General features: G+C 32.8%; 1 protein-coding gene across 2 annotated transcripts in view; it reads left to right on the top strand.

Annotated features, from left to right (window-relative positions):
- LOC141176363 (Fc receptor-like protein 3) overlaps window positions 1-24814 on the top strand; it is a 95646-nt gene that overhangs the window by 47242 nt on the left and 23590 nt on the right. For both annotated transcript variants that reach the window (XM_073660314.1, XM_073660316.1), the window contains exon 3: window positions 4781-5059. In XM_073660314.1, coding sequence (XP_073516415.1) covers window positions 4781-5059 — 279 coding nt within the window. The remainder of the gene's footprint in view (window positions 1-4780; window positions 5060-24814) is intronic.

Here is a 24814-nt window from a genome sequence, read left to right as displayed (position 1 = left end):
TAATGCACTCCCAATAGTAATCCATATAGTATAATGCACTTCCCATAGATATCCATAAAGTATAAGGCATTCCCCATTGTCCTCCATACAGTATAAGGCACCCCAAATAGTCCTCCATATAATACAATTCACTCTCCATTGTCCTCCATAAAGTATAATGCACTCACTAGAGTCCTCCCTAAAGTATAATGCACTCCCCACAGTCCTCCATAAAGTATAATGCACAGCCCATAATCATTCATAAAGTACGATGCACTCCCCATAGTCCTCCATATAGTATATTGCACGGTCCATAACCATCCATAAAGTATAATGCACTCCCCATAGTCATCCATAGAGTATAATGCACTCCCCATAGTCATCCATAGAGTATAATGCACTCCCAATAGTCATCCATAATGTATAATGCACTCCCAATAGTCCTCCATAAAGTATAATGAACTCCCAATAGTCCTCCATAAAGTATAATGCACAGCCCATAGTCATCTATAAAGTATAAGGCATTCCCCATAGTCATTTATTAAGTATAATGCACTCGCCGTAGTCATCCACAAAGTATAATGCACTCTCCGTAGTCCTCCCTATAGTATAATGCACTCCCCATAGTCATCTATAAAGTATAAGGCATTCCCCATAGTCCTCTGTATAGTATAATGCACTCCCCATAGTCAGCCAAAAAGGATAATGCACTCCCCGTAGTCCTCCATAAAGTGTAATTCACTCCCCATAGTCCTCCATATAGTATAATGCACTCCCCATAGTCATCCATAAAGTATAAGGCATTCCCCGTAGTCCTCCATACAGTATAATGCACTCCCAATAGTCCTCCATATAGTACAATGCACTCCCCAAAGTCATCTATAAAGTATAATACACTCCCCATAGTCATCCATAAAGTATAATGCACTCCTCATAGTCTTCCATATAGTATAATGCACTCCCGATAGTCATCCATAAAGTATAATGCATTCCCCATAGTCCTCCTTATAGTATAATGTACTCCTCATATTCATCCATAAAGTATAATGCACTCCCCATCGCCCTCCATACAGTATAATGCACTCCCCATAGTCATCCATAAAGTATAATGCACTCCCCATAGTCCCCCATATAGTATAATGCACAGCCCATGGTCATCTATAAAGTATAATGCACTCCCCATAGTCCCCCATATAGTATAATGCACTCCCCATAGTCCCCCATATAGTATAATGCACTCCCCATAGTCATCCATAAAGTATAAGGCATTCCCCATAGTCCTCCATACAGTATAATGCCCTCCGCATAGTCCACCATACAGTGTAATGCACTCCCCATAGTCATCTATAAAGTATAATGCACTCCCGATAGTCATCCATAAAGTATAATGCATTCCCCATAGTCTTCCTTATAGTATATTGTACTCCTCATATTCATCCATAAAGTATAATGCACTCCCCATCGCCCTCCATACAGTATAATGCACTCCCCATAGTCATCCATAAATTATAATGCACTCCCCATAGTCCCCCATATAGTATAATGCACTCCCCATAGTCCCCCTATAGTATAATGCACAGCCCATGGTCATCTACAAAGTATAATGCACTCCCCATAGTCCTCTATAAAGTATAATGCACAGCCCATAGTCATCTATAAAGTATAATGCACTCCCCATAGTCCCCCATATAGTATAATGCACAGCCCATGGTCATCTATAAAGTATAATGCACTCCCCATAATCCCCCATATAGTATAATGCACTCCCCATAGTCCTCCATAAAGTATAAGGCATTCCCATTAGTCCACCATACAGTATAATGCACTCCCAATAGTCCTCCATATAGTATAATGCACTCCCCATAGTCCTCCATACAGTATAATGCACTCCCCATAGTCCTCTATAAAGTATAATGCACAGCCCATAGTCCTCCATACAGTATAATGCACTCCCCATAGTCCTCTATAAAGTATAATGCACTCACCATAGTCATCTATAAAGCATAATGTACTCCGCATAGTCCTCCATACAGTGTAATGCACTCCCCATAGTCATCTATAAAGTATAATGCACTCCCGATAGTCATCCATACAGTATAATGCACTCCCCATAGTCCTCTATAAAGTATAATGCACAGCCCATAGTCCTCCATACAGTATAATGCACTCCCCATAGTCCTCTATAAAGTATAATGCACTCCCCATAGTCATCTATAAAGCATAATGCACTCCCGATAGTCATCCATACAGTATAATGCACTCCCCATAGTCATCTATAAAGTATAATGCACTCCCCATAGTCATCTATAAAGTATAATGCACTCCCCATAGTCATCTATAAAGTATAATGCACTCCCCATAGTCATCTATAAAGTATAATGCACAGCCCATAGTCCTCCATACAGTATAATGCACTCCCCATAGTCCTCTATAAAGTATAATGCACTCCCCATAGTCATCTATAAAGCATAATGCACTCCCGATAGTCATCCATACAGTATAATGCACTCCCCATAGTCATCTATAAAGTATAATGCACAGCCCATAGTCCTCCATACAATATAATGCACTCCCCATAGTCATCTATAAAGTATAATGCACTCCCCATAGTCATCTATAAAGTATAATGCACTCCCCATAGTCATCTATAAAGTATAATGCACTCCCCATAATCATCTATAAAGTATAATGCACTCCCCATAGTCATCTATAAAGTATAATGCACTCCCCATAGTCATCTATAAAGTATAATGCACTCCCCATAGTCATCTATAAAGTATAATGCACTCCCCATAGTCATCTATAAAGTATAATGCACTCCCCATAGTCCTCCATATAGTATAATGCACTCCCAATAGTCCTCCATATAGTACAATGCACTCCCCATAGTCATCCATAAAGTATAATGTACTCCCCATAGTTATCCATAAAGTATAATGCACTCCCCATAGTCATCTATAAAGTATAATGCACTCCCAATAGTAATCCATAAAGTATAATGCACTCCCCATAGTCATCTATAAAGTATAATGCACTCCTCATAGTCATCCATAAAGTATAATTCACTCCCCATTGTCCTCCATATAGAATAATGCACTCCCCATAGTCATCTATAAAGTATAAGACATTCCCCATAGTCCTCCATATTGTATAATGCCCTCCCCATAGTCATCCATAAAGTATAATGCTCTCCCCATAGTCATCCATAAAGTTTAATGCACTCCCCATAGTCCTCCATATAGTATAATGCACTTCCCATAGATATCCATAAAGTATAAGGCATTCCCCATTGTCCTCCTTACAGTATAAGGCACCCCAAATAGTCCTCCATATAATACAATTCACTCTCCATTGTCCTCCATAAAGTATAATGCACTCACTAGAGTCCTCCCTAAAGTATAATGCACTCCCCACAGTCCTCCATAAAGTATAATGCACAGCCCATAATCATTCATAAAGTACGATGCACTCCCCATAGTCCTCCATATAGTATATTGCACGGTCCATAATCATCCATAAAGTATAATGCACTCCCCATAGTCATCCATAGAGTATAATGCACTCCCCATAGTCATCCATAGAGTATAATGCACTCCCAGTAGTCATCCATAATGTATAATGCACTCCCAATAGTCCTCCATAAAGTATAATGAACTCCCAATAGTCCTCCATAAAGTATAATGCACAGCCCATAGTCATCTATAAAGTATAAGGCATTCCCCATAGTCATTTATTAAGTATAATGCACTCGCCGTAGTCATCCACAAAGTATAATGCACTCTCCGTAGTCCTCCCTATAGTATAATGCACTCCCCATAGTCATCTATAAAGTTTAAGGCATTCCCCATAGTCCTCTGTATAGTATAATGCACTCCCCATAGTCAGCCAAAAAGGATAATGCACTCCCCGTAGTCCTCCATAAAGTGTAATTCACTCCCCATAGTCCTCCATATAGTATAATGCACTCCCCATAGTCATCCATAAAGTATAAGGCATTCCCCGTAGTCCTCCATACAGTATAATGCACTCCCAATAGTCCTCCATATAGTACAATGCACTCCCCAAAGTCATCTATAAAGTATAATACACTCCCCATAGTCATCCATAAAGTATAATGCACTCCTCATAGTCTTCCATATAGTATAATGCACTCCCGATAGTCATCCATAAAGTATAATGCATTCCCCATAGTCCTCCTTATAGTATAATGTACTCCTCATATTCATCCATAAAGTATAATGCACTCCCCATCGCCCTCCATACAGTATAATGCACTCCCCATAGTCATCCATAAAGTATAATGCACTCCCCATAGTCCCCCATATAGTATAATGCACAGCCCATGGTCATCTATAAAGTATAATGCACTCCCCATAGTCATCTATAAAGTATAATGCACAGCCCATAGTACTCCATACAATATAATGCACTCCCCATAGTCATCTATAAAGTATAATGCACTCCCCATAGTCATCTATAAAGTATAATGCACTCCCCATAGTCATCTATAAAGTATAATGCACTCCCCATAGTCATCTATAAAGTATAATGCACTCCCCATAGTCATCTATAAAGTATAATGCACTCCCCATAGTCATCCTTAGTAACATGACTACTGAATTAGAAAGAAAAATACTCACCTTCCCTCTGCTCACCCACCACGCGGCGTCCTCTTCAGAAGCTGGATGTGCGTCTGAGGACACCGGACCCGGTCACAGCGGTGACCACTGCAACCGCGGTCATTACACCACTGCCTGTATCTCTATGAGGAGTTGTCATCTAATGTGTATCTGTGTTTCAGAAGTTTTATCACAGACGGAGCTGAAGGTGAAATCTCTCTACACGATGATCGGCGACACGGAGACGATTCAGTGTGTCTGCAGGAAAGGATCTCTCCCCATCACTTACACCTTATTCCTCAACCAGACGACTGTGGGTAAAAGGACGGTAACACAAGAGAGAGGAGCCGCCTTCAATGTCACCATACACGATGCGAAGAGCCTGGGGCCGTATAAATGTAAAGCCAATAACAGCCTGAAGTACAGTCCATACAGTGCGGGGTTCTCCTTTATACTGCAAGGTCAGTATATCATACAGCGCCAAGTAGAAGACTATACTATGTAATACTGCCCCTGTGTACAAGAATATAACTACTATAATACTGCCCCCTATGTACAAGAATATAACTACTATAATACTGCCCCTATATACAAGAATATAACTACTATAATACTGCTCCCTATGTACAAGAATATAACTACTATAATACTGCTCCTATGTACAAGAATATAACTACTGTAATACTGCCCCTATGTACAAGAATATAACTACTATAATACTGCCCCTATGTACAAGAATATAACTACTATAATACTGCTCCTATGTACAAGAATATAACTACTATAATACTGCTCCTATGTACAAGAATATAACTACTATAATACTGCCCCCTATATACAAGAATATAACTACTATAATACTGCTCCTATGTACAAGAATATAACTACTATAATACTGCCCCCTATATACAAGAATATAACTACTATAATACTGCTCCTATGTACATGAATATAACTACTATAATACTGCCCCTATATACAAGAATATAACTACTATTATACTGCTCCCTATATACAAGAATATAACTACTATAATACTGCTCCTATGTACAAGAATATAACTACTGTAATACTGCCCCTATGTACAAGAATATAACTACTATTATACTGCTCCCTATGTACAAGAATATAACTACTATAATACTGCTCCTATGTACAAGAATATAACTACTGTAATACTGCCCCTATGTACAAGAATATAACTACTATTATACTGCTCCCTATATACAAGAATATAACTACTATAATACTGCTCCTATGTACAAGAATATAACTACTGTAATACTGCCCCTATGTACAAGAATATAACTACTATTATACTGCTCCCTATGTACAAGAATATAACTACTATAATACTGCTCCTATGTACAAGAATATAACTACTATAATACTGCCCCTATGTACAAGAATATAACTACTATAATACTGCCCCTATATACAAGAATATAACTACTATAATACTGCCCCCTATGTACAAGAATATAACTACTATAATACTGCCCCCTATGTACAAGAATATAACTACTATAATACTGCTCCCTATGTACAAGAATATAACTACTATAATACTGCCCCTATGTACAAGAATATAACTACTATAATACTGCCCCTATGTACAAGAATATAACTACTATAATACTGCCCCTATATACAAGAATATAACTACTATAATACTGCCCCCTATGTACAAGAATATAACTACTATAATACTGCCCCTATGTACAAGAATATAACTACTATAATACTGATCCTATGTACAAGAATATAACTACTATAATACTGCTCCTATGTACAAGAATATAACTACTATAATACTGCTCCTATATACAAGAATATAACTACTATAATACTGCCCCTATATACAAGAATATAACTACTATAATACTGCCCCCTATGTACAAGAATATAACTACTATAATACTGCCCCTATATACGAGAATATAACTACTATAATACTGCCCCCTATGTACAAGAATATAACTACTATAACACTGCCCCTATGTACAAGAATATAACTACTATAATACTGCCCCTATATACGAGAATATAACTACTATAATACTGCCCCCTATGTACAAGAATATAACTACTATAATACTGCCCCTATGTACAAGAATATAACTACTATAATAATGCCCCTATGTACAAGAATATAACTACTATAATACAGCCCCTATATACAAGAATATAACTACTATAACACTGCCCCTATGTACAAGAATATAACTACTATAATACTGCCCCTATATACGAGAATATAACTACTATAATACTGCCCCCTATGTACAAGAATATAACTACTATAATACTGCCCCTATGTACAAGAATATAACTACTATAATAATGCCCCTATGTACAAGAATATAACTACTATAATACTGCCCCTATATACAAGAATATAACTACTATAATACTGCCCCTATATACAAGAATATAACTACTATAATACTGCCCCCTATGTACAAGAATATATCTACTATAATACTGCCCCTATGTACAAGAATATAACTACTATAATACTGCCCCTATATACAAGAATATAACTACTATAATACTGCCCCCTATGTACAAGAATATAACTACTATAATACTGCCCCTATATACAAGAATATAACTACTATAATACTGCCCCCTATGTACAAAAATATAACTACTATAATACTGCTCCCTATGTACAAGAATATAACTACTATAATACTGCCCCTATGTACAAGAATATAACTACTATAATACTGCCCCTATGTACAAGAATATAACTACTATAATACTGCCCCTATATACAAGAATATAACTACAATAATACTGCCCCCTATGTACAAAAATATAACTACTATAATACTGCTCCCTATGTACAAGAATATAACTACTATAATACTGCCCCTATGTACAAGAATATAACTACTATAATACTGCTCCTATGTACAAGAATATAACTACTATAATACTGCTCCTATGTACAAGAATATAACTACTATAATACTGCCCCTATGTACAAGAATATAACTACTATAATACTGCTCCTATGTACAAGAATATAACTACTATAATACTGCCTCCTATGTACAAGAATATAACTACTATAATACTGCCCCCTATGTACAAGAATATAACTACTATAATACTGACCCCTATGTACAAGAATATAACTGCTAAAATACTGCCCCCTATGTACAAAAATATAACTACTATAATACTGCTCCCTATGTACAATAATATAACTACTATAATACTGCCCCCTATGTACAAGAATATAACTACTATAATACTGACCCCTATGTACAAGAATATAACTGCTATAATACTGCTCCTATGTACAAGAATATAACTACTATAATACTGCTCCTATGTACAAGAATATAACTACTATAATACTGCCCTCTATGTACAAGAATATAACTACTATAATACTGCCCCCTATGTACAAGAATATAACTACTATAATACTGCCCACTATGTACAAGAATATAACTACTATAATACTGCCCTCTATGTACAAGAATATAACTACTATAATACTGCCCCTATGTACAAGAATATAACTACTATAATACTGCCCCCTATGTACAAGAATATAACTACTATAATACTGCCCCCTATGTACAAGAATATAACTACTATAATACTGCCCCCTATGTACAAGAATATAACTGCTATAATACTGCTCCTATGTACAAGAATATAACTACTATAATACTGCCCCCTATGTACAAGAATATAACTACTATAATACTGCTCCTATGTACAAGAATATAACTACTATAATACTGCACCTATGTACAAGAATATAACTACTATAATACTGCTCCTATGTACAAGAATATAACTACTATAATACTGCTCCTATGTACAAGAATATAACTACTATAATACTGCTCCTATGTACAAGAATATAACTACTATACTACTGCCCCCTATGTACAAGAATATAACTATTATAATACTGCTCCCTATGTACAAGAATATAGCTACTATAATACTGCCCCCTATATACAAGAATATAACTACTATAATACTGCACCTATGTACAAGAATATAACTACTATAATACTGCCCCTATGTACAAGAATATAACTACTATACTACTGCCCCCTATGTACAAGAATATAACTACTATAATACTGCACCTATGTACAAGAATGTAACTACTATAATACTGCACCTATGTACAAGAATATAACTACTATAATACTGCCCCCTATGTACAAGAATATAACTACTATAATACTGCTCCTATGTACAAGAATACAACTACTATAATACTGCCCCAATGTACAAGAATATAACTACTATAATAATGCCCCTATGTACAAGAATATAACTACTATAATACTGCCCCTATGTACAAGAATATAACTACTATAATACTGCACCTATGTACAAGAATATAACTACTATAATACTGCACCTATGTACAAGAATATAACTACTATAATACTGCCCCCTATGTACGAGAATATAACTACTATAATACTGCCCCCTATGTACAAGAATATAACTACTATAATACTGCTCCTATGTACAAGAATATAACTACTATAATACTGCTCTCTATGTACAAGAATATAACTACTATAATGCTGCTCCCTATGTACAAGAATATAACTACTATAATACTGCTCCTATGTACAAGAATATAACTACTATAATACTGCCCCTATGTACAAGAATATAACTACTATAATACTGCCCCTATATACAAGAACATAACTACTATAATACTGCTCCTAGGTACAAGAATATAACTACTATAATACTGCTCCTATGTACAACAATATAACAACTATAATACTGCTCCTATGTACAAGAATATAACTACTATAATACTGCCCCCTATGTACAAGAATATAACTACTATAATACTGCCACCTATGTACAAGAATATAACTACAATAATACTGCCCCTATGTACAAGAATATAACTACTATAATACTGCCCCTATGTACAAGAATATAACTACTATACTACTGCCCCCTATGTACTAGAATATAACTACTATAATACTGCCCCTATGTACAAGAATATAACTACTATAATACTGCCCCTATGTACAAGAATATAACTACTATAATACTGCCCCTATGTACAAGAATATAACTACTATAATACTGCCCCTATGTACAAGAATATAACTACTATAATACTGCCCCTATGTACAAGAATATAACTACTATAATACTGCCCCTATGTACAAGAATATAACTACTATACTACTGCCCCCTATGTACAAGAATATAACTACTATAATACTGCCCCTATGTACAAGAATATAACTACTATAATACTTCCCCTATGTACAAGAATATAACTACAATAATACTGCCCCTATGTACAAGAATATAACTACAATAATACTGCCCCTATGTACAAGAATATAACTACTATAATACTGCCCCTATGTACAAGAATATAACTACTATACTACTGCCCCCTATGTACAAGGATATAACTACTATAATACTGCCCCTATGTACAAGAATATAACTACTATACTACTGCCCCCTATGTACAAGAATATAACTACTATAATACTGCTCCCTATGTACAAGAATATAGCTACTATAATACTGCCCCCATATACAAGAATATAACTACTATAATACTGCCCCTATGTACAAGAATATAACTACTATAATACTGCCCCTATGTACAAGAATATAACTACTATAATACTGCTCCTATGTACAAGAATACAACTACTATAATACTGCTCCTATGTACAAGAATATAACTACTATAATACTGTTCCTATATACAAGAATATAACTACTATAATACTGCCTCCTGTGTACAAGAATATAACTACTATAATACTGTTCCTATATACAAGAATATAACTACTATAATACTGCTCCTATGTACAAGAATATAACTACTATAATACTGCCCCCTATGAACAAGAATATAACTACTATAATACTGCCCCTATGTACAAGAATATAACTACTATAATACAGCCCCCTATGTACAAGAATATAGCTACAATAATACTGCCCCTATGTACAAGAATATAACTACTATAATACTGCCCCCTATGTACAATAATATAACTACTATAATACTGCTCCCTATGTACAAGAATATAAATACTATAATACTGCTCCTATGTACAAGAATATAATTACTATAATACTGTCCTCTATGTACAAGAATATAACTACTATAATACTGCTCCTATGTACAAGAATATAACTACTATAATACTGTCCTCTATGTACAAGAATATAACTACTATAATACTGCTCCTATGTACAAGAATATAACTACTATAATACTGCCCCTATGTACAAGAATATAACTACTATAATACTGCCCCCTATGTACAGGAATATAACTACTATAATACTGCCCCTATGTACAAAAATATAACTACTATAATACTGCTCCTATGTACAAGAATATAACTACTATAATACTGCCCCTATGTACAAAAATATAACTACTATAATACTGCTCCTATGTACAAGAATATAACTACTATAATACTGCTCCCTATGTACAAGAATATAACTACTATAATACTGCTTCTATGTACAAGAATATAACTACTATAATACTGCCCCCTATGTACAAGAATATAACTACTATAATACTGCCCCTATGTACAAGAATATAACTACTATAATACTGCCCCCTATGTACAAGAATATAACTACTATAATACTGCTCCTATGTACAAGAATATAACTACTATAATACTGTCCTCTATGTACAAGAATATAACTACTATAATACTGCCTCCTATGTACAAGAATATAACTACTATAATACTGCTCCTATGTACAAGAATATAACTACTATAATACTGTCCTCTATGTACAAGAATATAACTACTATAATACTGCCTCCTATGTACAAGAATATAGCTAATATAATACTGCTCTCTATGTACAAGAATATAACTACTATAATACTGCTCCTATGTACAAGAATATAACTACTATAATACTGTCCTCTATGTACAAGAATATAACTACTATAATACTGCCTCCTATGTACAAGAATATAACTACTATAATACTGCCCCTATGTACAAAAATATAACTACTATAATACTGCTCCTATGTACAAGAATATAACTACTATAATACTGCTCCCTATGTACATGAATATAACTACTATAATACTGCTTCTATGTACAAGAATATAACTACTATAATACTGCCCCCTATGTACAAGAATATAACTACTATAATACTGCCCCTATGTACAAGAATATGACTACTGTAATACTGCCCCCTATGTACAAGAATATAACTACTATAATACTGCCCCCTATGTACAAGAATATAACTACTATAATACTGCCCCTATGTACAAGAATATGACTACTGTAATACTGCCCCCTATGTACAAGAATATAACTACTATAATACTGCTCCTATGTACAAGAATATAACTACTATAATACTGCTCCTATGTACAAGAATATAAATACTATAATACTGCCCCCTATGTACAAGAATATAACTACTATAATACTGCCCCTATGTACAAGAATATAACTACTATAATACTGCCCCTATGTACAAGAATATAACTACTATAATACTGCTCCCTATGTACAAGAATATAGCTACTATAATACTGCCCCCTATATACAAGAATATAACTACTATAATACTGCCCCTATGTACAAGAATATAACTACTATAATACTGCCCCCCATGTACAAGAATATAACTACTATAATACTGCTCCTATGTACAAGAATACAACTACTATAATACTGCCCCCTATGTACAAGAATATAACTACTATAATACTGCTCCTATGTACAAGAATATAACTACTATAATAATGCCCCTATGTACAAGAATATAACTACTATACTACTGCTCCTATGTACAAGAATATAACTACTATAATACTGTCCTCTATGTACAAGAATATAACTACTATAATACTGCCTCCTATGTACAAGAATATAACTACTATAATACTGCCCCCTATGTACAGGAATATAACTACTATAATACTTCCTCCTATGTACAAGAATATAACTACTCTAATACTGCCCCTATGTACAAGAATATAACTACTATAATACTGCCCCTATGTACAAGAATATAACTACTATAATACTGCCCCCTATGTACAAGAATATAACTACTATAATACTGCCTCCTATGTACAAGAATATAACTACTATAATACTGCCTCCTATGTACAAGAATATAACTACTTTAATACTGCCTCCTATGTACAAGAATATAACTACTATAATACTGCCCCTATGTACAAAAATATAACTACTATAATACTGCTCCTATGTACAAGAATATAACTACTATAATACTGCTCCCTATGTACAAGAATATAGCTACTATAATACTGCCCCCTATATACAAGAATATAACTACTATAATACTGCCCCTATGTACAAGAATATAACTACTATAATACTGCCCCCCATGTACAAGAATATAACTACTATAATACTGCCCCCTATGTACAAGAATATAACTACTATAATACTGCTCCTATGTACAAGAATATAACTACTATAATAATGCCCCTATGTACAAGAATATAACTACTATAATACTGCCCCTATGTACAAGAATATAACTAATATAATACTGCCCCTATGTACAAGAATATAACTACTATAATACTGCCCCTATGTACAAGAATATAACTACTATAATAATGCCCCTATGTACAAGAATATAACTACTATAATACTGCCCCTATGTACAAGAGTATAACTACTATAATACTGCTCCCTATGTACAAGAATATAACTACTATAATACTGCCCCTATGTACAAGAATATAACTACTATAATACTGCTCCTATGTACAAGAATATAATTACTATAATACTGTCCTCTATGTACAAGAATATAACTACTATAATACTGCTCCTATGTACAAGAATATAACTACTATAATACTGTCCTCTATGTACAAGAATATAACTACTATAATACTGCCTCCTATGTACAAGAATATAACTACTATAATACTGCCCCTATGTACAAAAATATAACTACTATAATACTGCTCCTATGTACAAGAATATAACTACTATAATACTGCTCCCTATGTACAAGAATATAACTACTATAATAGTGCTTCTATGTACAAGAATATAACTACTATAATACTGCCCCCTATGTACAAGAATATAACTACTATAATACTGCCCCTATGTACAAGAATATAACTACTATAATACTGCCCCTATGTACAAGAATATAACTACTATAATACTGCTCCTATTTACAAGAATATAACTACTATAATACTGCCCCTATGTACAAGAATATATCTACTATAATACTGCCCCCTATATACAAGAATATAACTACTATAATACTGCCTCCTATGTACAAGAATATAACTACTATAATACTGCTCCTATGTACAAGAATATAACTACTATAATACTGTCCTCTATGTACAAGAATATAACTACTATAATACTGCCTCCTATGTACAAGAATATAGCTAATATAATACTGCTCCTATGTACAAGAATATAACTACTATAATACTGTCCTCTATGTACAAGAATATAACTACTATAATACTGCTCCTATGTACAAGAATATAACTACTATAATACTGTCCTCTATGTACAAGAATATAACTACTATAATACTGCCTCCTATGTACAAGAATATAACTACTATAATACTGCCCCTATGTACAAAAATATAACTACTATAATACTGCTCCTATGTACAAGAATATAACTACTATAATACTGCTCCCTATGTACATGAATATAACTACTATAATACTGCTTCTATGTACAAGAATATAACTACTATAATACTGCCCCCTATGTACAAGAATATAACTACTATAATACTGCCCCTATGTACAAGAATATGACTACTGTAATACTGCCCCCTATGTACAAGAATATAACTACTATAATACTGCCCCCTATGTACAAGAATATAACTACTATAATACTGCCCCCTATGTACAACAGTATAACAACTATAATACTGCTCCTATGTACAAGAATATAACTACTATAATACTGCCCCTATATACAGGAATATAACTACTATAATACTGCCCCCTGTGTACAAGAATATAACTACTATAATACTGCTCCTATGTACAAGAATATAACTACTATAATACTGCCTTCTATGTACAAGAATATAACTACTATAATACTGCCCCTATGTACAAGAATATAACTACTATAATACTGCTCTCTATGTACAAGAATATAACTACTATAATACTGCTCCTATGTACAAGAATATAACTACTATAATACTGTCCTCTATGTACAAGAATATAACTACTATAATACTGCCTCCTATGTACAAGAATATAACTACTATAATACTGCCCCCTATGTACAGGAATATAACTACTATAATACTGCCTCCTATGTACAAGAATATAACTACTCTAATACTGCCCCTATGTACAAGAATATAACTACTATAATACTGCTCTCTATGTACAAGAATATAACTACTATAATACTGCTCCTATGTACAAGAATATAACTACTATAATACTGTCCTCTATGTACAAGAATATAACTACTATAATACTGCCTCCTATGTACAAGAATATAACTACTATAATACTGCCTCCTATGTACAAGAATATAACTACTTTAATACTGCCTCCTATGTACAAGAATATAACTACTATAATACTGCTCCCTATGTACAAGAATATAGCTACTATAATACTGCCCCCTATATACAAGAATATAACTACTATAATACTGCCCCTATGTACAAGAATATAACTACTATAATACTGCCCCCCATGTACAAGAATATAACTACTATAATACTGCTCCTATGTACAAGAATACAACTACTATAATACTGCCCCCTATGTACAAGAATATAACTACTATAATACTGCTCCTATGTACAAGAATATAACTACTATAATACTGCTCCTATGTACAAGAATATAACTACTATAATACTGCCCCTATGTACAAGAATATAACTACTATAATACTGCCCCTATGTACAAGAATATAACTACTATAATACTGCCCCTATGTACAAGAATATAACTACTATAATAATGCCCCTATGTACAAGAATATAACTACTATAACAATGCCCCTATGTACAAGAATATAACTACTATAATACTGCCCCTATGTACAAGAATATAACTACTATAATACTGCCCCTATGTACAAGAATATAACTACTATAATACTGCCCCTATGTACAAGAATATAACTACTATAATAATGCCCCTATGTACAAGAATATAACTACTATAATACTGCCCCTATGTACAAGAGTATAACTACTATAATACTGCTCCCTATGTACAAGAATATAACTACTATAATACTGCCCCTATGTACAAGAATATAACTACTATAATACTGCTCCTATGTACAAGAATATAACTTCTATAATACTGCCCCCTATGTACAAGAATATAACTACTATAATGCTGCCCCTATGTACAAGAGTATAACTACTATAATACTGCCCCCCATGTACAAGAATATAACTACTATAATACTGCTCCTATGTACAAGAATATAACTTCTATAATACTGCTCCCTATGTACAAGAATATAACTACTATAATAATGCCCCCTATGTACAAGAATATAACTACTATAATACTGCTCCTATGTACAAGAATATAACTTCTATAATACTGCTCCCTATGTACAAGAATATAACTACTATAATAATGCCCCCTATGTACAAGAATATAACTACTATAATACTGCCCCTATGTACAAGAATATAACTACTATAATACTGCTCCTATGTACAAGAATATAACTACTATAATACTGCTCCTATGTACAAGAATATAACTACTATAATACTGCACCTATGTACAAGAATATAACTACTATAATACTGCCCCTATGTACAAGAATATAACTTCTATACTACTGCCCCCTATGTACAAGAATATAACTACTATAATACTGCTCCCTATGTACAAAAATATAGCTACTATAATACTGCCTCCTATATACAAGAATATAACTACTATAATACTGCCCCTATGTACAAGAATATAACTACTATAATACTGCCCCCCATGTACAAGAATATAACTACTATAATACTGCTCCTATGTACAAGAATACAACTACTATAATACTGCCCCCTATGTACAAGAATATAACTACTATAATACTGCTCCTATGTACAAGAATACAACTACTATAATACTGCTCCTATGTACAAGAATATAACTACTATAATACTGCTCCTATGTACAAGAATATAACTACTATAATACTGCTCCTATGTACAAGAATATAACTACTATAATACTGCCTCCTATGTACAAGAATATAACTACTATAATACTGCTCCTATGTACAAGAATACAACTACTATAATACTGCCCCCTATGTACAAGAATATAACTACTATAATACTGCTCCTATGTACAAGAATATAACTACTATAATACTGCCTCCTATGTACAAGAATATAACTACTATAATACTGCCTCCTATGTACAAGAATATAACTACTATAATACTGCCTCCTATGTACAAGAATATAACTACTATAATACTGCCTCCTATGTACAAGAATATAACTACTATAATACTGCCCCCTATGTACAAGAATATAACTACTATAATACTGCCCCCTATGTACAAGAATATAACTACTATAATATTGCTCCCTATGTACAAGAATATAGCTACTATAATACTGCCCCCTATATACAAGAATATAACTACTATAATACTGCCCCTATGTACAAGAATATAACTACTATAATACTGCCCCCCATGTACAAGAATATAACTACTATAATACTGCTCCTATGTACAAGAATACAACTACTATAATACTGCCCCCTATGTACAAGAATATAACTACTATAATACTGCTCCTATGTACAAGAATATAACTACTATAATAATGCCCCTATGTACAAGAATATAACTACTATAATACTGCCCCTATGTACAAGAATATAACTACTATAATACTGCTCCTATGTACAAGAATATAACTACTATAATACTGCCCCTATGTACAAGAATATAACTACTATAATACTGTCACTATGTACAAGAATATAACTACTATAATACTGCTCCTATGTACAAGAATATAACTACCATAATACTGCTCCCTATGTACAAGAATATAACTACTATAATACTGCCCCTATGTACAAGAATATAACTACTATAATACTGCCCCTATGTACAAGAGTATAACTACTATAATACTGCTCCCTATGTACAAGAATATAACTACTATAATACTGCCCCTATGTACAAGAATATAACTACTATAATACTGCTCCTATGTACAAGAATATAACTACTATAATACTGCCCCTATGTACAAGAGTATAACTACTATAATACTGCTCCCTATGTACAAGAATATAACTACTATAATAATGCCCCTATGTACAAGAATATAACTACTATAATACTGCTCCTATGTACAAGAATATAACTACTATAATACTGCTCCTATGTACAAGAATATAACTACTATAATACTGCTCCTATGTACAAGAGTATAACTACTATAATACTGCTCCCTATGTATAAGAATATAACTACTATAATACTGCCCCTATGTACAAGAGTATAACTACTATAATACTGCTCCCTATGTACAAGAATATAACTACTATAATACTGCCCCTATGTACAAGAATATAACTACTATAATACTGCTCCTATGTACAAGAATATAACTACTATAATACTGCCCCCTATGTACAAGAATATAATTACTATAATACTGCCCCTATGTACAAGAGTATAACTACTATAATAATGCCCCTATGTACAAGAATATAACTACTATAATACTGCCCCTATGTACAAGAGTATAACTACTATAATACTGCCCCCTATGTACAAGAATATAACTACTATAATACTGCCCCTATGTACAAGAATATAACTACTATAATACTGCACCTATGTACAAGAATATAACTACTATAATACTGCCCCCTATGTACAAGAATATAACTACTATAATACTGCCCCTATGTACAAGAATATAGCTACTATAATACTGCCCCCTATATACAAGAATATAACTACTATAATACTGCCCCCTATGTACAAGAGTATAACTACTATAATACTGCCCCCCATGTACAAGAATATAACTACTATAATACTGCTCCTATGTACAAGAATATAACTACTATAATACTGCCCCTATGTACAAGAGTATAACTACTATGATACTGCCCCCCATGTACAAGAATATAACTACTATAATACTGCCCCCCATGTACAAGAATATAACTACTATAATACTGCTCCTATGTACAAGAATATAACTACTATAATAATGCCCCTATGTACAAGAATATAACTACTATAATACTGCCCCTATGTACAAGAGTATAACTACTATAATACTGCTCCCTATGTACAAGAATATAACTACTATAATACTGCCCCTATGTACAAGAATATAACTACTATAATACTGCCCCTATGTACAAGAGTATAACTACTATAATACTGCCCCCCATGTACAAGAATATAACTACTATAATACTGCTCCTATGTACAAGAATATAACTTCTATAATACTGCTCCCTATGTACAAGAATATAACTACTATAATACTGCCCCTATGTACAAGAATATAACTACTATAATACTGCTCCTATGTACAAGAATATAACTTCTATATTACTGCTCCCTATGTACAAGAATATAACTACTATAATAATGCCCCCTATGTACAAGAATATAACTACTATAATACTGCTCCTATGTACAAGAATATAACTACTATAATACTGCCCCTATGTACAAGAATATAACTACTATAATACTGCTCCTATGTACAAGAATATAACTACTATAATACTGCTCCTATGTACAAGAATATAACTACTATAATACTGCTCTCTATGTACAAGAATATAACTACTATAATACTGCTCCCTATGTACAAGAATATAACTACTATAATACTGCTCCTATGTACAACAATATAACAACTATAATACTGCTCCTATGTACAAGAATATAACTACTATAATACTGCCCCTATGTACAGGAATATAACTACTATAATACTGCCCCCTATGTACAAGAATATAACTACTATAATACTGCCCCCTATGTACAAGAATATAACTACAATAATACTGCCCCTATGTACAAGAATATAACTACTATAATACTGCCCCTATGTACAAGAATATAACTACTATACTACTGACCCCTATGTACTAGAATATAACTACTATAATACTGCCCCTATGTACAAGAATATAACTACTATACTACTGCCCACTATGTACAAGAATATAACTACTATAATACTGCCCCTATGTACAAGAATATAACTACTATAATACTGCCCCTATGTACAAGAATATAACTACAATAATACTGCCCCTATGTACAAGAATATAACTACTATAATACTGCCCCTATGTACAAGAATATAACTACAATAATACTGCCCCTATGTACAAGAATATAACTACTATAATACTGCCCCTATGTACAAGAATATAACTACTATACTACTGCCCCTATGTACAAGGATATAACTACTATAATACTGCCCCTATGTACAAGACTATAACTACTATAATACTGCTCCTATGTAAAAGAATATAACTACTATAATACTGCCCCCTATGTACAAGAATATAACTACTATAATACTGCTCCCTATGTACAAGAATATAGCTACTATAATACTGCCCCCTATATACAAGAATATAACTACTATAATACTGCCCCTATGTACAAGAATATAACTACTATAATACTGCCCCCTATGTACAAGAATATAACTACTATAATACTGCTCCTATGTACAAGAATACAACTACTATAATACTGCTCCTATGTACAAGAATATAACTACTATAATACTGTTCCTATATACAAGAATATAACTACTATAATACTGCCTCCTGTGTACAAGAATATAACTACTATAATACTGTTCCTATATACAAGAATATAACTACTATAATACTGCTCCTATGTACAAGAATATAACTACTATAATACTGCTCCTATGTACAAGAATATAACTACTATAATACTGCCCCCTATGAACAAGAATATAACTACTATAATACTGCCCCTATGTACAAGAATATAACTACTATAATACAGCCCCCTATGTACAAGAATATAGCTACAATAATACTGCCCCTATGTACAAGAATATAACTACTATAATACTGCCCCCTATGTACAATAATATAACTACTATAATACTGCTCCCTATGTACAAGAATATAACTACTATAATACTGCTCCTGTGTACAAGAATATAATTACTATAATACTGTCCTCTATGTACAAGAATATAACTACTATAATACTGCTCCTATGTACAAGAATATAACTACTATAATACTGTCCTCTATGTACAAGAATATAACTACTATAATACTGCCCCTATGTACAAAAATATAACTACTATAATACTGCTCCTATGTACAAGAATATAACTACTATAATACTGCTCCCTATGTACAAGAATATAACTACTATAATACTGCTTCTATGTACAAGAATATAACTACTATAATACTGCCCCCTATGTACAAGAATATAACTACTATAATACTGCCCCTATGTACAAGAATGTAACTACTATAATACTGCCCCCTATGTACAAGAATATAACTACTATAATACTGCTCCTATGTACAAGAATATAACTACTATAATACTGTCCTCTATGTACAAGAATATAACTACTATAATACTGCCTCCTATGTACAAGAATATAACTACTATAATACTGCTCCTATGTACAAGAATATAACTACTATAATACTGTCCTCTATGTACAAGAATATAACTACTATAATACTGCCTCCTATGTACAAGAATATAACTACTATAATACTGCCCCTATGTACAAAAATATAACTACTATAATACTTCTCCTATGTACAAGAATGTAACTACTATAATACTGCTCCCTATGTACATGAATATAACTACTATAATACTGCTTCTATGTACAAGAATATAACTACTATAATACTGCCCCCTATGTACAAGAATATAACTACTATAATACTGACCCTATGTACAAGAATATGACTACTATAATACTGCCCCCTATGTACAAGAATATAACTACTATAATACTGCCCCCTATGTACAAGAATATAACTACTATAATACTGCCCCCTATGTACAACAGTATAACAACTATAATACTGCTCCTATGTACAAGAATATAACTACTATAATACTGCTCCTATGTACAAGAATATAACTACTATAATACTGCCCCCTATGTACAAGAATATAACTACTATAATACTGCCCCCTATGTACAAGAATATAACTACTATAATACTGCTCCCTATGTACAAGAATATAACTATTATAATACTGCTCCTATGTACAAGAATATAACTACTATAATACTGCCCCTATGTACAAGAATATAACTACTATAATACTGCCCCTATGTACAAGAATATAACTACTATAATACTGCTCTCTATGTACAAGAATATAACTACTATAATACTGCTCCTATGTACAAGAATATAACTACTATAATACTGTCCTCTATGTACAAGAATATAACTGCTATAATACTGCCTCCTATGTACAAGAATATAACTACTATAATACTGCCCCCTATGTACAGGAATATAACTACTATAATACTGCCTCCTATGTACAAGAATATAACTACTCTAATACTGCCCCTATGTACAAGAATATAACTACTATAATACTGCTCTCTATGTACAAGAATATAACTACTATAATACTGCTCCTATGTACAAGAATATAACTACTATAATACTGTCCTCTATGTACAAGAATATAACTACTATAATACTGCCTCCTATGTACAAGAATATAACTACTATAATACTGCCTCCTATGTACAAGAATATAACTACTTTAATACTGCCTTCTATGTACAAGAATATAACTACTATAATACTGCCCCTATGTACAAAAATATAACTACTATAATACTGCTCCCTATGTACAAGAATATAGCTACTATAATACTGCCCCCTATATACAAGAATATAACTACTATAATACTGCCCCTATGTACAGGAATATAACTACTATAATACTGCCCCCCATGTACAAGAATATAACTACTATAATACTGCTCCTATGTACAAGAATACAACTACTATAATACTGCCCCCTATGTACAAGAATATAACTACTATAATAATGCCCCTATGTACAAGAATATAACTACTATAATACTGCCCCTATGTACAAGAATATAACTACTATAATAATGCCCCTATGTACAAGAATATAACTACTATAATACTGCCCCTATGTACAAGAGTATAACTACTATAATACTGCTCCCTATGTACAAGAATATAACTACTATAATACTGCCCCTATGTACAAGAATATAACTACTATAATACTGCTCCTATGTACAAGAATATAACTTCTATAATACTGCCCCCTATGTACAAGAATATAACTACTATAATACTGCCCCTATGTACAAGAATATAACTACTATAATACTGCTCCTATGTACAAGAATATAACTTCTATAATACTGCCCCCTATGTACAAGAATATAACTACTATAATACTGCGCCCTATGTACAAGAATATAACTACTATAATACTGCTCCTATGTACAAGAATATAACTTCTATAATACTGCCCCCTATGTACAAGAATATAACTACTATAATAATGCCCCTATGTACAAGAATATAACTACTATAATACTGCCCCTATGTACAAGAGTATAACTACTATAATACTGCTCCCTATGTACAAGAATATAACTACTATAATACTGCCCCTATGTACAAGAATATAACTACTATAATACTGCTCCTATGTACAAGAATATAACTTCTATAATACTGCCCCCTATGTACAAGAATATAACTACTATAATACTGCTCCTATGAACAAGAATATAACTACTATAATACTGCTCCCTATGTACAAGAATATAACTACTATAATACTGCTCCTATGTACAAGAATATAACTACTATAATACTGCCCCCTATGTACAAGAATATAACTACTATAATACTGCCCCTATGTACAAGAGTATAACTACTATAATACTGCCCCCCATGTACAAGAATATAACTACTATAATACTGCTCCTATGTACAAGAATATAACTTCTATAATGCTGCTACCTATGTACAAGAATATAACTACTATAATAATGCCCCCTATGTACAAGAATATAACTACTATAATACTGCTCCTATGTACAAGAATATAACTTCTATAATACTGCTCCCTATGTACAAGAATATAACTACTATAATAATGCCCCCTATGTACAAGAATATAACTACTATAATACTGCCCCTATGTACAAGAATATAACTACTATATTACTGCCCCTATGTACAAGAATATAACTACTATAATACTGCTCCTATGTAGAAGAATATAACTACTATAATAATGCCCCCTATGTACAAGAATATAACTACTATAATACTGCTCCTATGTACAAGAATATAACTTCTATAATACTGCTCCCTATGTACAAGAATATAACTACTATAATAATGCCCCCTATGTACAAGAATATAACTACTATAATACTGCTCCTATGTACAAGAATATAACTACTATAATACTGCTCCTATGTACAAGAATATAACTACTATAATACTGCACCTATGTACAAGAATATAACTACTATAATACTGCCCCTATGTACAAGAATATAACTTCTATACTACTGCCCCCTATGTACAAGAATATAACTACTATAATACTGCTCCCTATGTACAAAAATATAGCTACTATAATACTGCCCCCTATATACAAGAATATAACTACTATAATACTGCCCCTATGTACAAGAATATAACTACTATAATACTGCCCCCCATGTACAAGAATATAACTACTATACTACTGCTCCTATGTACAAGAATACAACTACTATAATACTGCCCCCTATGTACAAGAATATAACTACTATAATACTGCCCCCTATGTACAAGAATACAACTACTATAATTCTGCCCCTATGTACAAGAATACGACTACTATAATACTGCCCCCTATGTACAAGAATACAACTACTATAATACTGCCCCTATGTACAAGAATATAACTACTATAATACTGCACCTATGTACAAGAATATAACTACTATAATACTGCCCCCTATGTACAAGAATACAACTACTATAATACTGTCCTCTATGTACAAGAATATAACTACTATAATACTGCCTCCTATGTACAAGAATATAACTACTATAATACTGCCTC

Source organism: Phyllobates terribilis, unplaced genomic scaffold, assembly GCF_046119375.1.
Source record: "Phyllobates terribilis strain yellow unplaced genomic scaffold, ASM4611937v1 Scaffold_25__1_contigs__length_18738178, whole genome shotgun sequence".
Classification (NCBI taxonomy): Eukaryota; Metazoa; Chordata; class Amphibia; order Anura; family Dendrobatidae; genus Phyllobates; species Phyllobates terribilis.
Note: the sequence above shows the minus strand (reverse complement) of the source record. Positions and strands in the feature narration are given on the sequence as shown.